Source organism: Colletotrichum fructicola (genome assembly GCF_000319635.2).
Source record: "Colletotrichum fructicola Nara gc5 chromosome Unknown KSG_Nara_v1_contig06, whole genome shotgun sequence".
Taxonomy (NCBI): Eukaryota; Fungi; Ascomycota; class Sordariomycetes; order Glomerellales; family Glomerellaceae; genus Colletotrichum; species Colletotrichum fructicola.
This window is the reverse complement of record NW_027094056.1, coordinates 1734799-1748880: the sequence shown is the minus strand read 5'-3', so window position 1 is coordinate 1748880 and position 14082 is coordinate 1734799. Positions and strand designations below refer to the sequence as shown.

Here is a 14082-nt window from a genome sequence, read left to right as displayed (position 1 = left end):
AGGCCTTGTCCTTTTAGCGACGTGATTCTGGCTCGGCATGCCTCCGGCCACCCGCTCTTTCCTCCCTGCTTTGCTGTCTAAAGCCCAGACGCCGCCGTATTTACATGTTGTGATTTTTTTGTCTTTCGCTCGGATGAAGCCAGGTATCTTTTGAGGGTGCTCATTCGTCGTCGTAGCCGGTCAACTGCTTCCTAGGTCCCGAAGGAACTGCACCATTGTTATTAGCGTTTGAGAACTATGCCCGGGACAGAGCCTTGCATCGAGGTTTGCATGGCGCACATGCGGTCGAACTCACCAGGGTATGAGACGGGGATGGGGGGCGCGTTGTAGTCGCCGACGAGGTTCCTCAAGGGGGGCACGACGGCCACGGAGATGGGGCCGAGGGCGCCTAGGACGACGGACCAGAAGTAGGCGGGCTTCTCGCGGGAGGACCAGCGGAGGTAGCGGATGGGCCCGGCCCAGAACCGGGGGGATGCGGCGGACATTTTCGGTGCTGAGGGAAGTTGATTAGCTTCTGCGAGGTGGGAAGTGGCGGAGGCCGGGTTCTGCGTAATCAATTGACCGTGGGGGTAATGTCGTCGGGTGCTTGATGCGATAGCTGAGGGACGGTTTCGATGATGCCGAAGCTCAGAATGGAGCCGCATGGCCGGCCGAAGAGTGCCGGATTAACTGTGGCCGGATTAACCTCAACCTCGAGGGTCGTCCCAACCGGGGCGGGCGCTGTCTCCACTGGCCGCGACTGCTCTACCTTACCCCTGTCGGCGACCACACTGGTGCGCCAGCTGCCGACTCCCACCCACTCTGCCGTGGATTCTCCGACAGTCTTGGCAACGGCTACGTATCCCCAAGCTTCAAGACACATGCACCAAAAGTGCTGAAGCTCTTCCCGCCGCAGCGCTACGCAACGCAACCGCACCACAGCTGTGCGCCGACTTTCCCTTTTTTTTTTCTTCCCACCACCCACGAACAAATACCCCCAAAAGCCAGACCGCAGGCTTGTTCTTTCCGTTTGTTTTTGGCCAATTGCACAATGCGGTCTCTTCTCTCGCTTTGTCTGCTGTTCCTGGCCGCCGCCGTGCACGCTGTCAGCGTTGCCGGCGGCCGGCTGCTCGCCATCATGGACGACGTCGCTGAGAAGGAGACGTACTCCAAGTTCCTCGGAGACTTGGAAGGTGAGCTGCCTCTCTTGCTTATGAGAGCTTGAAATCAGCTGTAGGAAGAAGATTGGCTAACCAATTGGTGGGCAACCTTGCAGGCCGCGGGTTCAGCATCACATACGAGTCGCCCAAGAGCGAGTCTCTGCAACTCTTCAAGCTCGGCGAGCGAGTCTACGACCACGTCCTGCTCTTCCCCTCCAAGATCAAGGGCCTCGGCCCCAACCTGACCCCCAACATCCTCCTCCAGTTCATCAACGCCGACGGCAACATCCTCCTCGCCCTCTCCTCCGAGGCCACCGTGCCCAGCTCCCTCGTCAGCCTCCTCGCCGAGCTCGACATCGCCCTGCCCGCCGACCGCACCGGCCTCGTCGTCGACCATTTCAACTATGACGCCCTCAGCGCCCCCGAGAAGCACGACGTCCTCGCCCTCCCCGCCCCTGCCCCGCTGCGCGCCGGCCTCAAGACCTACTTCTCCCAGGACGGCGAGATTGTGGCCTTCCCGCACGCCATCGGCCACGTCCTCGGCGCCGGCCAGCTGCTCACCCCGATCGTGCGCGCGCCCAAGACGGCGTACAGCTACAACCCCAAGGAGCAGGCCGAGGCCCTCGACGCGGCGGACCTGTTCGCCGCGGGCGAGCAGCTGGCGCTGGTCTCTGCGTTCCAGGCCCGCAACAGCGCGCGCTTCACTCTTCTGGGATCCGCGGAGCTGCTGAGCGATGCGTGGTTTGATGCGAAGGTTAAGCCTGCTGGTGCCGCGAAGGAGGTCAAGACCTGGAACCGCGAGTTTGCGAAGAGGCTTGCCGGGTGGACGTTCAAGGAGATTGGCGTTGTTAGAGTGAATGAGATTGAGCACCACCTCAACGAGGCTGCCAACGACACGAACCCTGAGATTTACCGGGTCAAGAACGAGGTGGTAAGTTGAAACCTGCGGAATGAGAAAGACTGCAAGACAGAATGCTAACCAAAGGCAGACCTACATCATCTCCGTCTCCGAGTACTCCTGGGACAAGTGGACGCCCTTCACCGTCCCCGCCGACGACGAGCTCCAGCTCGAGTTCAGCATGCTGTCCCCCTTCCACCGCCTGCGCCTCGAGCCCAAGGCCACGACGGGCGACGCGTCCACCTTCGCCGTCTCCTTCGTGCTGCCCGACCAGCACGGCATCTTCAACTTCAAGATCAACTACAAGCGCCCCTTCCTCAACTACCTCGAGGAGAAGAACACCGTCTCGGTCCGCCACATGGCGCACGACGAGTGGCCGCGCTCGTACGTCATCTCGGGCGCCTGGCCCTGGCTTGGCGGCATCTTCGCGACCGTCTCTGGTTTCGTGCTGTTCTCTGCCGTGTGGATGTACAGCGCGCCCACGGCTGTTGCGGGACAGGCCAAGAAGACGCAGTAAGCGAGTGAAGAATAAGTCAGTGGATGAGTGTGTATGAGGCCCCGGGAATGTTGTGCAGAGGGGCGCTCTGAGTTGAGAGTGGCAGTCATGATACGAGGATAGAAAAATGGACCCGATGACGAGCCTTATCTGGATTTGCGCCATGAAGTTTGAGGTGGTCTAGAGGCTTGTAACTGTAGTGTACACATCTCGGCATAGGATGCTTCCCCGACAGATGCGGGGTGGCTTTGCGAAAATGACTTGTTTAGTGACGTACTTGGTCTCGTTGGTTTTCTGTGATTGTAGTTCTTGACTTGGCTCTATGTCATTGTGTTCGGACCCTCACCGGATCGGTGAATGCAGCCATCGTGATGGTGTAAAAGAAGTCTTCGAGTACGTGTTAGATGGTCGGTAATGAACTCGCAAGCTTGCACGTAGGTAGAATGCTGCATCATCTACTCAGCTTCTCACAGGAGGCAGACCAGCACATGACGCCGGAAAAGAGGCCAGTCCCGGTGGAATGTCTTGATGTGTGCTGTCCTCTGGCTGGCGAGGGTTTCTCTCTTGAGGTATACTTTGGAATAAGCCTGGGATGGCAACCACGTGGTAACGATTGGATGTTTGGTGGGTGGATGGGTTGTGCTAACACACTGCAGCTTGGTTCTCAGATCTGGCGTTTTTCTCTAAATTCCCCTCGTGATCCAAACAAATTCGCAGCGATCCATTGTCTTGTTCAAGACCGAGGAAGCCATGAGGCTGTCGGATATATAGCTGGCCTGCAGTGTTCAGTCTGGAGGTCCTAGGCGGGCGGTGCGAGCTGGAGGGTATAAGTAGACTGAGATATCTGCTTCAGACCTTGGGCGAGCCAGAGGCAACAATGCATCAATATTCCATTACTAGATTGTCTTTGGAGAAAGCCTAGCAAGCGCATAATCTTTCTAGACAAGACATCTTGTTGTTGTAGATGCAGCAAATAACTCGGATCTTCGGGAGCTTACTGCGTCATCTAGTGTGATGGTTTAAGTGAATACTCTCATAGGTGAATACTCTCATAGGAAAGGTGGACAGGGACGAATAGATTTCGGTTGTCTCGAAACAGACGAGGTGTTCAAGTTAGAAAGTGCTCTAACGAGATATTGACAAGTCGTGGTGTAGGTAGACATGTTAATCTCCGATGTACTAAAAGGAAGAACTGGACCCATCCATTTGTCGTGAACTTCCTCTCTCAGACAAGTCGTGATCACCCTTAAATAAACCCAGCGATGGGGTGGGATCTGGCGTTGCGGGAAATGGCCGTGTTACAGGCTCCACATGTCTGTCGTTCGTGGGGAAGACGGTGAAGAGCATCTTCCGGGCCGGCAAGGTGGCACAAGCTTTGTTCTGTAACGGCTGGATATAAAAGAGCCTCAAGGTGCATATCCATAATCTTTGAGCAAATTGAACCGGTAAAAACCTCGTCTATTCATCACAAGGGAAGATTCAGCCTCCCCTTGGCCAATGGTGTGTGTATGGTCAGACTTTGACTATCAGCGCTACCCAGTAGGAGTCATTTTAATGCTAGTCAATGACACTCATCTTTCATATATTCGTTGTGGATACATGTTATAAGGGAGTACCAGAGGACGGACGTTGCTGTCGTCTGAAGAGTCTTGCGAGCGAGTCTTGTGAGCCCATATTTCATCTGGGGCAATCTACTTGCTGCTTGCAGAGGAATGGAATGAGGAGAAGAGCCAGAACATGATGCATTGTGTGGCTAAAGAACAGCGTCCCCGATCGGTCATTTGAAATTTATTACTTACTGCCATGTCTACTGTCACGGCAGGGCAGTTGCATATTGTTTGGCTAGTTAATCTTCCCGGTTATCTTTATGTTTTCCAGTCGCACTTCACTCCTCGACCTTCACATACTAATCAGCCGATGCCAGTATAAATAAGTGTGCAACCATTGAACCAAGGAAGGTTTCTGGGCCAAAATGTGTCTTTTGCCATCTGGTTCGTGAGTACCGGGAGGTGGACATCCCTGGTGGCTGAGGGGCCGAGGGCAATCAAATGCGCGGTCTCAGGCTACGCATGACCTGTGAGAGGGATTGAGTGCCTTCCGTGGATCCGAAGTAGCATCATGGTCTCAGTGTCTGGTGTCAGTGGGTCTTCCTAGCCTATTTCGATGGATAAATGGTGAGATACAGATGGAGATAGCGTTGGTGCGGTGAATCAGCACGCCCCTTGGCAAGAGTCAACCCAAACACCAGGACTTGTGTGCGTGAAAGTTTGCTCAAAATATCCCAGAGAGCGATTACAGACAGCGAGGAATGCATTTTGATTCTGACAGCCCAAAGGCTGAAATGATTGCCTTGTGCATGTCATGGACAGACAAGCAGAATGCGTTTTATATTTTCGTTAACCAGCAGCATGGCTGGAAAGCTCAAAAGAAGTATTCTGATGAAGAGCATGAGAACTTCAGCCGATTGCAGCGTTGAACTTCTTGATTTCTTCAGGACATAGTAAGTGAGAGCTGATGACAATTGCTGGTCTAAGGGTGTAATCAGTGTCATGGCTGTACATAATTCTCAGATCCGGTACCATTACGTCGTCCCTCGCTGGTTGTTGTTTACTCATAGGTGTTGAATAATACCACGAGGACATTAGACAAGGAGTTCAATTGCTATTCATGGCTTGACGCTTCTTCAAGCATCTCACGCGGTTAAGGTGCGGCGATTCTGATGGCAGCATACCCAACATCTACCATGGTTTATTGCCGTAGGACTCAAGCCATGACAGTGATTCTATGTTGGTTGGTTCTGTGCAGCTTGTCAATGCGGTACGGGAGGGGCTTTAATATCTTCATAAAACGTCAATGGCTGAGGACAACCATCAGACCTAGTTGTACGTCTTGTGCAAATGGCCAGAGAGTGTCCCAGTCAGTCATGTTGTGGGAATGCTTGTTAAGAGTCGGAGGATATTTAGGAAGCGCCTTCTTTGAACCACAGAGTGTTGGGCAAATGAATTTGGAAGTTCCAAGATGTTCACTCAAGAACACGACGATGGGCTTTTTGACATTTCTCCCTGTCATCTGGTCCACGTAGTGAATTCCATGTCATGGTATTGACCCGGACCAATTTGTGCACTTTGTCTCAAATTGACACCCGTGGGTGCGTATGCATCACATGAGGAATAACAGTCCGGCGAAGAACAATAAAGCGCCGAATATCATGACTGCTGGTGATTGAGATTACTCTGAACGCTGGTAGTCCCACATTGAGGACAACAACCGTTGCGCAACCGATCAAGAAGAACGTACGAAAGTCTTTGGTGTGGTCTTCCGCCTGACTGAGCAGCAGGAAACATCCATGGATTGTGCAGACGGGTCAGCGAAATCAAATACTTTCTCGAGGCTAACCTTAGAATATGGCTGAGCCTCAACTGAGCAGGGAGCAACGATGGAGATGAACGGAGCGCATTCTCAACATGAAAATGATTATGAAATGATTATGGCATTTACAGCTTGCGTCGAAGCGGCGAGGATGTGTCATTCGAGAAGTCACAGCTGCGGTAAACGGATTCAAGGAAACATCGAGTTACCTGAAGTTTGCAACGAAGGCGCCAAAGATAAAGGCGGGCGTTTCCAGTGACCGTTTTGGAAACTACGTCGCGAAGCCATACTTGGTAGCGAAGCCGAAACCGCGACGTTGGAGCGGAAGTAGTCACTTGGACCTAGATGCTCACCTACATTCATTTAAAGCAAAATGCAACGAAGAGCCTCATGGGGGTTTCCGGGGCGTAATGAAGACACGATAAAACCGTTGTGAGAACAAAAGAGTGTCATTCTGGCGTTGAAAGCCCTAGTGATGCAATCTAAGAATGACCAAATAAAAGGTCCGATGGTGTTCAACGCGAACATTTCTATGATGGCAATTATTCACCAAAGCTTGGGAAGGTCGGCCCTGCGAAACGTCCCCGAGTTCCTTCCTGCCCGTTTGAAAATCTTAGAAAGCCTTGGAAGTCTCAGAAGCCAAGTGGGAAGGCACCTTCCATCCACAACTTCTGAGGCCAGGTGAGGTAGGCAACTCCTTCCTTTCCACCTCACCTCCCCACTTGTCCCTTCCTTCTTCTACCTCAACACCACCACCACCATCGCCGCACCTGCCAACATTTCCACCACCAAATATCGTCCTGTCTGGGAGCTTCAATACGAAAAGAAGTATCAAAACCCGCCAAGCCGGCGTTGTTCTCGAGTGTAGATTTCATCATGTTCTACAGCCACGAGAGTAAGTCTCCATGGTTGCTTGTTGCCATGCTTTCTCCAATCCGCCTAACAAGTCGACAGTCTTGAACAACAAGCAGTATGGCGTCGCCACGATCTGGTAAGTCGGCCTTGATATGCTTCCTCTACGGCACAGACTAACAGTCCAAAGGCACATCGCGAACTTCGGCCAGAGCAACTCTTTGAAAAGGGTCACTCGTAAGGTCATCGACGACGTCAAGATCTCCAAGGCCTGCGCGAAGTTCATGGATCCTGGTCCGCCCATCGCCTTGCGAACTCAGAGCAAGCTTCTATTCGGCACAGTCCGCGTCTTCGAGCGACAGTGCTACTACACCCTGCACGACGCCGAGAAGGTTCGCCAGCTGATGACAGACCTGTTTGCCTCTATTGACAACGCGATTGATATGAATGCTGGCAAGGCCCGGTGAGAAATCTTGTCGTCCGTGGCAGACTCTGATCTTTGCTAACGTCCCACAGCCGCGAACAAATCACTCTGAGCGATGATCCCAGCTTCGTTCCCTCCGACAAGATCCCTCAGTTCTCGCTCGACAGCGGAGACTTGCTCTTTCCCAGTCAGCAAAAGCTTGCCTCTGGAAGCGGCAAGAAGTCCCAGTCTCAGCTCAGTCCTTTCAAAAGCCCCATCGGCATCGACTTCACAGGCGGCGGCGACCCCATTCTCGACTTCGACCTTTCACAATCCTCATCTAACGCCGGCTTCTTCCCAATGGCTTCCCCATTTGGTCGTGGAGCCGCAGCGGACACCTTCCTTCCCAAGGCGCGCGAGAGTCTTGACATGGGCATGGACATGAATTTTGGAGCAGTCTTGGATGACGATGACTTTGGCGGTCTTCACATGCGAGTCGGCCCAGATGGCGCCTTGATCGACGACGACGAGATCGAGTTGCCCATCTTGGCAGGCATGGAAGGTCCGGACAACGTGCCAATTCAAGATCAGCAGCCGGACCCAGAGCTCCCCCAGAACGACCAGGATCAGATCATGCTAGACCTTGAAGGCGATGTGCCTGCCGAGGTGCCTGTGCTGGGAAGCGACCCGCCGTTGTTTCCTCAAGATGAGCTCTCCCTTCAGCAAGACTCGCCCACGCCTGCCAAGGCAGCTGCACCTGCCAAGAAGAAGCGCCCTCGTGTGGCTCGCCCCCTCGAGAAAGACGACGAAAACGAGACCGCATTCCCCCGCGCCGTTATCAAGAAGTGGCAGGTTGACTACGTTGCGAATACGGAGGCTGTCAAGAGAGACGCATCTGCCAAGAAGCGCAAGAGGGAGACAGCGGCTCATGCACGCGAGTACGCCAAGCGACTGGTTCTCGGCAATGGAATCTGGGGTGTTGGCGACCCGAGAGGCATCGTTGGAATTACATATCCGCTTGCCCAGATCTATGCCGGCGATGGTCTTCGCGATCGTATCTATGGACCGCCTCCTGCCGAGGAGAACCAGGCAGACCTAATCTCAACTCCCAGAGGACGTCGGAGACGCTCAGAAGAGGCCTTTGGTGAAGATGAATCACAGCGCAACGTGCGACCCCGACTCGACGAGACTCCTCACCAAGGTCGCTCCCAAGAAGACATTCCTCAGGACTTCGGCATGATCTACAGCGATCAATCGATGCCCGAAATGGGTATGGATGCTCCGCAGCCTATGTCCGAGCATATATCACCCGCAATCTTGCCATGGGTCGGAACCCCTTCAGTCGGCAGGGCCTCACTCCCTCCGGGTTCACACTCGCAGCGAGCTGCCCGCCAAACGAGCTTGCGCGGCAGCAGCATCCCGCCCTTCACTCCTCACCAGAACGACCGCAGCAGTGATGCCGGCGGTGGATTTAGCGGCATCCCCGGGTCCGACGCAGGACCGAGCGGTTTGCTCGACGGCATCGCTCAGCCAAACCAAGATGACTCGCTCTGGGCGCGGTCCGCAATGGACGTCGCAAGCCAGGAGTTCCTCCACTGGACTGAAGAGAAGGTCACAGAGGCAGGTTACGCCAAGATGGGAGATACCAAAGAGAACAGACTCTGGGTCACGTTCGACAACCTCTGTGAGCCCGGACAGCAGGACCACACCGTCGCCGCCCAGGCCTTTTACCACATTCTTTCACTCGCGACGAAGAACGTTGTTGCTGTTGAGCAGGACATTGAGAACCTGGAGCCTTTCGGAACGATTCGAGTCGGAGTCGACATGACGGGGCGCCTCGAAGATATGGATTGAATGAACGACATGGTGCATTTTGAACGACGAATTTTCTGCAGCATATGGGGGTTTTATGCGCTGCAATTTGCTCTGGAAAAGGACGAAATTTGGGGTCGTTTGCTTTGAAAACTCGGTTTCTTCGTTTTTGTTTCTGTTTCTGCGGTTGATTGTTTTCAAGAAGAGGGGAGAAAAGGTGTTGCGGCAGTCAAAATGGGGTTCGTCTAAGAGGAAAGGGGTGGACGACGCAGGATTTGACAATATGGATTTGCTGCATTTCCCTAGGGAGGGATTTCACGATACATTTGCTAGGCGTCTTCTACATCCGCGCCATACACATTAGCTAGATTCACAGGAACGCAGATGATTTCAAAAGTTGTGTGGCATCAATGATCATGAGTTTCATTACTTCATACGCTAGGTAAAGCCAAGACATCTACTCGTAGACATCATCCTCCTCGCCAACACCCTCTCGATCCTCGAACTTCATGTACTGCACGTCGAGGTCTTCGGCTGCGGAACCCATGACTTTCGTCCAGGTATCCTTGACCGGGTCCAGTGCTGCATCGCTGAAGGCGAGATCCAGCGGCAGACTGGGGACGACGAGGGATGCATCGGATGGAACAGGCGCACCCGCGCGGGCTTGCTCATAGGCGACCTTGTAGATAGCTTGAGGGTGGTTCGCACCATCGCTGAGGGCCAAGAGCAGTGCGTCCAGGGCCTTTTGCAAGGCTTCTGTGGATGCTGCTGACTTTGGTGTGATGAAGTAGAGGACGCCTGTGATGACTAGTTAGCCAGATGTTGACATATGGTTTTACAGAGTCAAAATAGATAATAAGGTGTACGATCAGGGTCACAGAAAGTTTTCGTCGAAGCATAAGCTCAGGCAATGTAGATAAGTTTTGACAAATCATCATGTACAACAAAATAGAAGAAAGACGGTGTGGACTTACTCTGACCAGATGGACATTCTCCCGTCTCGCTCGAGTGAGCAAAGACGTAGATGGGATAAGGTGACGCGACGTCCTTTACGGACTCCGCAGGCATCGCGATGACGGCTACAGCAGGCGTCGGCGCGCCTTCAACGGCGGCTTGGAACAGCGATGAGAGAGGCGAGTCGATGACGGCTGTCAATCTGCTCACGCGCTCCGCATCTGACGGCACATCCTCAGCACCGCGGACCAGCGCACGGGTTTTCACCGTGACATCGCTGGTCAGATCAACCTCGAACGTCGCGCCATCTTCCTGTGCTTCCAGCGGGCGTGTGGCTTTCATACCAGTGCCCAACATGTACACCGCGCCGCCGACAGCGCACGCGCGGCAGCCGACCTGTGCAATCTCTGACAAGCCGCCCCATTTCGGGTACACTGCCGCGAAGCCCGGTCCAAACGCCCCCATAGATGAGAGGTGGCGGTGGATGGCTGCCAAGCCAGCGCGCGTGGATATCGTGCCGTCGAGAGAAAGCGTGAGTGTGACGATGTACGTCTGCAACGCTGCGTCGAGCTTGAAATCCGTCGCAAGGAACTCCGCCAGAGGCTTGTCGGCGTGGGGAGTCCAGGTCCGGCGGTTGTCCTCCGAGTCGTAGTCAAAGACGAACTTGAGGAACTTCATCAGCGACCGCTTCGCCCTCGCCGGAATCGCGGTCGTGGAGAAGACGGCTTCGCGGGTGGAGGGGATCGGCACTATCGCTGCCGCGCCGCCATCATCGGCAGACGGGGTGTAGATGAAGAAGGATCCCACCGCGAGGAACTCAATCTGCCGGTACGCGCGGGAATCGACGAGCTGGGTGACGAGCGCCGAGCGCGTGTGTACGATCTGCGGCTCGAGGGCAAGGGAGTAGGCTCGAGGGGAAGAGACGCCTTGCTCTGCCTTTGTGATCGTCGCCGAGGAGAAGACGCCTGAGCTGGACGCGTTGGCGGCAGCCCATTCTTCCATCTCCTGGAGGGAGAACGCGGCTTCGGGACCGCCATAATACTCGTTGGGATCGAGGTGCAGGATTTGTTTTCCTGAGCGGGAGAGGGCTCTTTACGGCCGGAGAGGGCTGCGTCAGTCAGATCGAGGCTTTTGGAAGCAGCAACGACGACATTTTCGCGGGCGTGGAAAAAGAGGATGCTGAGGAAGAAAGAGAAGCTTACAAGGCTAGCAGCGACTGCTGCAGGCCAGTACCGTGGATGATGACATCCCACGTGTTCTCGGCCAGCGATTCCATATCGGACTGGAGGGTAAACAAGTCGAGGAGGGAAGAGAGAGAAACCAGAAGAAAAGTTTGCGAGGAGAGGTGAGGTTGGAAAAAAGGAAGCTTTGACGATTGGGGCCCTTAGTGGGGAAATGGAGGCTCTGGGTGCGCTGTTACGTAAGGCACTGTCTGCTCGCACGGTAGAGCCGCCCACTCTAAAAATTTCTGGTGCGTCGCTGGGCTTTGCGGATTTTTTTCTCTTCTTCAACCATCCGCCCGGTAAACCAGCTGCGAGTCACCAACAGTAGATTTGCAGCCTATGAGGGCCTTTCATTAGGCTTCCTCGGCGCTGGGCGGTAGAGAGATATTTTCCCTAGTATCTACTGCCTTGGAATAACGTCTGAAAAGGTGGCTCGAATTGTGGAATACATACTTTCACCGTAGACGTGAGCTGTGATTGACTGCCCAGTCTTGTGGACAAAATCTCGAGCGAATTTTGTTTGCCTAGCTGATGCGTCTGCCTAGTGCTAGTCGACTGCCGTTTGCTCTAATGGATGTTGCCCTGCCGGAATATCCTACGTCAAACAGCTATTGCCATTCCTTATGCCCAGCCTGACTGTTCCTCCCTCCGTCCTCAATCCGTCTGGACGATGCGAAAGACAAGTCCCCCCAAAGAACTCCTTCCCAAGGTATGCTCATATCTCATAACGTCGTGCTGTGAAGTAGAAAAGGAAATCAGGCGGAGCTGGAGCCCGAGTCGTCACCGGCCTTCATGGCGACGTGGTTGACAACTGTGCAGCCAGTGCTGAGCTTGCCCTTCTCCTCGCTACAGCAGGACATCACCCACATCAAGTTGACGTTGTCCTTGATGTCGTCGCTGGCCTTACTGGCATGGTGAAAGCCGATCTTATCCTCTGTCTCTACCTCTATAAGCCATTCGCCTGTTGCAGAATATTGTTAGCATAACTATAATCTCAAGGTGATTAGTAGACGTACCAGGATGATGAGATCCGCATTTCTTGTCCTCGTCGTTCTCGTCATAGACCTTGCGGCACTGCTTGCAGACACGAAGGGCACGCTCAGGCTGCGAAAGGACGTCGCCGAGCATGTGGTGAACCGAAATGCCGGAGTCGTGCGAAGCCTCCGATGAGGCGCGGACGGTGTTGCGCGTAGCGCGGCGCGAACTGAAGACCTTGGGGATGTGAAGGTGGTCCGCGAGCTTGGTGACTAGCTCACGGGTCTTTGCATCCGCATCGACGACCGTCTGGAGGATTTGAAGGAGATTATCCTTGTCGCCGGCAACGAGGCGCTTAGAGATATCGATGTCGGACATGATCGTCTAATCGCGGGTGTTTGAGGGGTTTGGTTTCGTTGAAGAATGGTAGAACCCTTCGTTTGGGTGAAAGGTGTTTTGATTTTGTTTCTTCCAGGAGCTTGAGAGAAATCTTTTGGAAACAAGTAAACAAGACGTGTTAAGGCGGGTGCATGTAGCTATGCAGCTTCCTTCTCATGACAGCCGCATCGGGTGGATGCGGCTGGTGAAGGGGATTGCCGACTCATCAAAGCTCATGACAGGAAACATGCGCGCATTTGCCTGTAATGAGGCAAAACGAGAAAGAGAAGATACAGAGTACAATGAAGGGGAGACAAACACTGCTTTCCCCAAAACTTTTGATTTTTGCTTCCTTTACCGGGTATCATTATCTTCATGGCATGGCCTTCCTGACCTCCTCCCATCTCTGCTCCGCAACACCGACAAACTCCCGAATCAGCTGTGGCTGCAGCGCCGTGCCGCCGTGCTTTGATATCGCCAGAATCTTGGTCTCCTCTCCGCTGCGATCAACCACCGCCGTAACCTCCTCGTCACAGAGTCCCTCCTCCAATGTGTCCGGATCCACCAGAGTCCAGAACTTGCCATCTGCGGGCTTGTCGGTCGTCTCCTTGCCCGTGAAGACACCCGCCGTGCAAGCGACGGGGAAGCCATTGATGGTAAGGGGCTTAGGGTTGTCGCGGGAGCAGATGACCATCTCACGGTCCGGGTCCCAGCGGGCGATCGGAATAGTCGTGTCGCGCAGGGCAGCGAGGACGGAGGCCCAGGCAGCGTCGAACGGGTTGCCGTCAAGGGAAATGAAGAAAATGTCGATGTAGAGGACCCAGTACGCAATGACCACCTTCTCGCCCTCCCCCTTGTCTCTATCGTCCTCCTCCATCTTGTCCTCGTCATCGTCTTCGGCAGCGTTCTCGGCGGGGCGGGTGTACCATATCCTCAGATCTTCGGCGTCGAGAAGCTTGGAGGAGTGCAGGAGAGAGTACACTCGTGTGCTCAGGGTCTGGGCGAGGGTCGTCGGGGGAACACCGGGGAGGAACTGAGGCGCGCAGCCAGTGGCAAGCTCAATATTCGGCACGAGCAAGTCGTAATCCTTCAGTTCTGCGGCGCCGTCCGTCTCGGTTGTGGTAAGGGCGTTGTGGCGGCGGAAGTTGGGAATGTCGGAGGCGAGAATGGTCTCGGCACGGACGCCGCAGATGGCGGTTGTGTCGCCGGTACGAACAACGGCACTGCCATTGGCATGTGTGAGGGAGGATGTGTTGATGTTCGGGATTCGGGCCTCATCGGGACGGCGGCCATTGCTACGGGCTGAGTTGGCAGGCGCGGGCGGTTGGAGGTTTGCGAGGAGGAACGGGTGGGGAGAGAGCTTTGCGAAGGTATCGCGGGGTAGGCCCTTCGAAGTAGCCATTTTCACAATTTATCTGTGCGAGGCGAAGGCGACGAGAAATTGCAATCGAAAGCCTTGAGATCGAGAGGTGATGCTGTATGAGGTGGGATGGACGAAGGTGAGAGCTGGAAATTTTGGGTGGAGTCGGAGGTCGGCGTCAGTGGCTCCGGTGGGGCACCACCCCGAGACCCGGGCGCCGGCT

General features: G+C 54.5%; 6 protein-coding genes across 6 annotated transcripts; 2 read left to right on the top strand and 4 right to left on the bottom strand.

The window, feature by feature from the left end:
- Nucleotides 1–160: 160 nt before the first annotated feature.
- On the bottom strand, nucleotides 161–485 carry nuo9.5 (NADH-ubiquinone oxidoreductase 9.5 kDa subunit; the record flags this gene model as incomplete). The annotated part of the gene is made up of 2 exons (XM_032021613.1): nucleotides 161–207; nucleotides 296–485. 2 exons carry the CDS (start codon nucleotides 483–485, stop codon nucleotides 161–163), a joined length of 237 nt encoding a protein of 78 aa, XP_031892463.1.
- Nucleotides 486–1030: 545 nt separating this feature from the next.
- Nucleotides 1031–2554, top strand: wbp1 (Dolichyl-diphosphooligosaccharide--protein glycosyltransferase subunit wbp1; the record flags this gene model as incomplete). Its single annotated transcript, XM_032021624.1, has 3 exons — nucleotides 1031–1172; nucleotides 1256–2070; nucleotides 2129–2554. The coding sequence occupies 3 exons, from the start codon at nucleotides 1031–1033 to the stop codon at nucleotides 2552–2554; spliced, it is 1383 nt and encodes a 460-aa protein (XP_031892471.1).
- Nucleotides 2555–6778: 4224 nt separating this feature from the next.
- On the top strand, nucleotides 6779–9011 carry rec8 (Meiotic recombination protein rec8; the record flags this gene model as incomplete). The annotated part of the gene is made up of 4 exons (XM_032021635.1): nucleotides 6779–6797; nucleotides 6857–6893; nucleotides 6945–7217; nucleotides 7271–9011. The coding sequence occupies 4 exons, from the start codon at nucleotides 6779–6781 to the stop codon at nucleotides 9009–9011; spliced, it is 2070 nt and encodes a 689-aa protein (XP_031892470.1).
- Nucleotides 9012–9426: 415 nt separating this feature from the next.
- MRS6 (Rab proteins geranylgeranyltransferase component A) lies at nucleotides 9427–11199 on the bottom strand (the record flags this gene model as incomplete). The annotated part of the gene is made up of 3 exons (XM_032021647.1): nucleotides 9427–9767; nucleotides 9944–11013; nucleotides 11126–11199. 3 exons carry the CDS (start codon nucleotides 11197–11199, stop codon nucleotides 9427–9429), a joined length of 1485 nt encoding a protein of 494 aa, XP_031892469.1.
- A 702-nt stretch (nucleotides 11200–11901) lies between these two features.
- CGGC5_v010778 (uncharacterized protein) lies at nucleotides 11902–12499 on the bottom strand (the record flags this gene model as incomplete). The annotated part of the gene is made up of 2 exons (XM_032021658.1): nucleotides 11902–12107; nucleotides 12163–12499. 2 exons carry the CDS (start codon nucleotides 12497–12499, stop codon nucleotides 11902–11904), a joined length of 543 nt encoding a protein of 180 aa, XP_031892467.1.
- A 373-nt stretch (nucleotides 12500–12872) lies between these two features.
- rrp43 (Exosome complex component rrp43) lies at nucleotides 12873–13901 on the bottom strand (the record flags this gene model as incomplete). The annotated part of the gene is made up of 1 exon (XM_032021669.1): nucleotides 12873–13901. One exon carries the CDS (start codon nucleotides 13899–13901, stop codon nucleotides 12873–12875), a length of 1029 nt encoding a protein of 342 aa, XP_031892462.1.
- Between the last annotated feature and the right edge of the window lie 181 nt (nucleotides 13902–14082).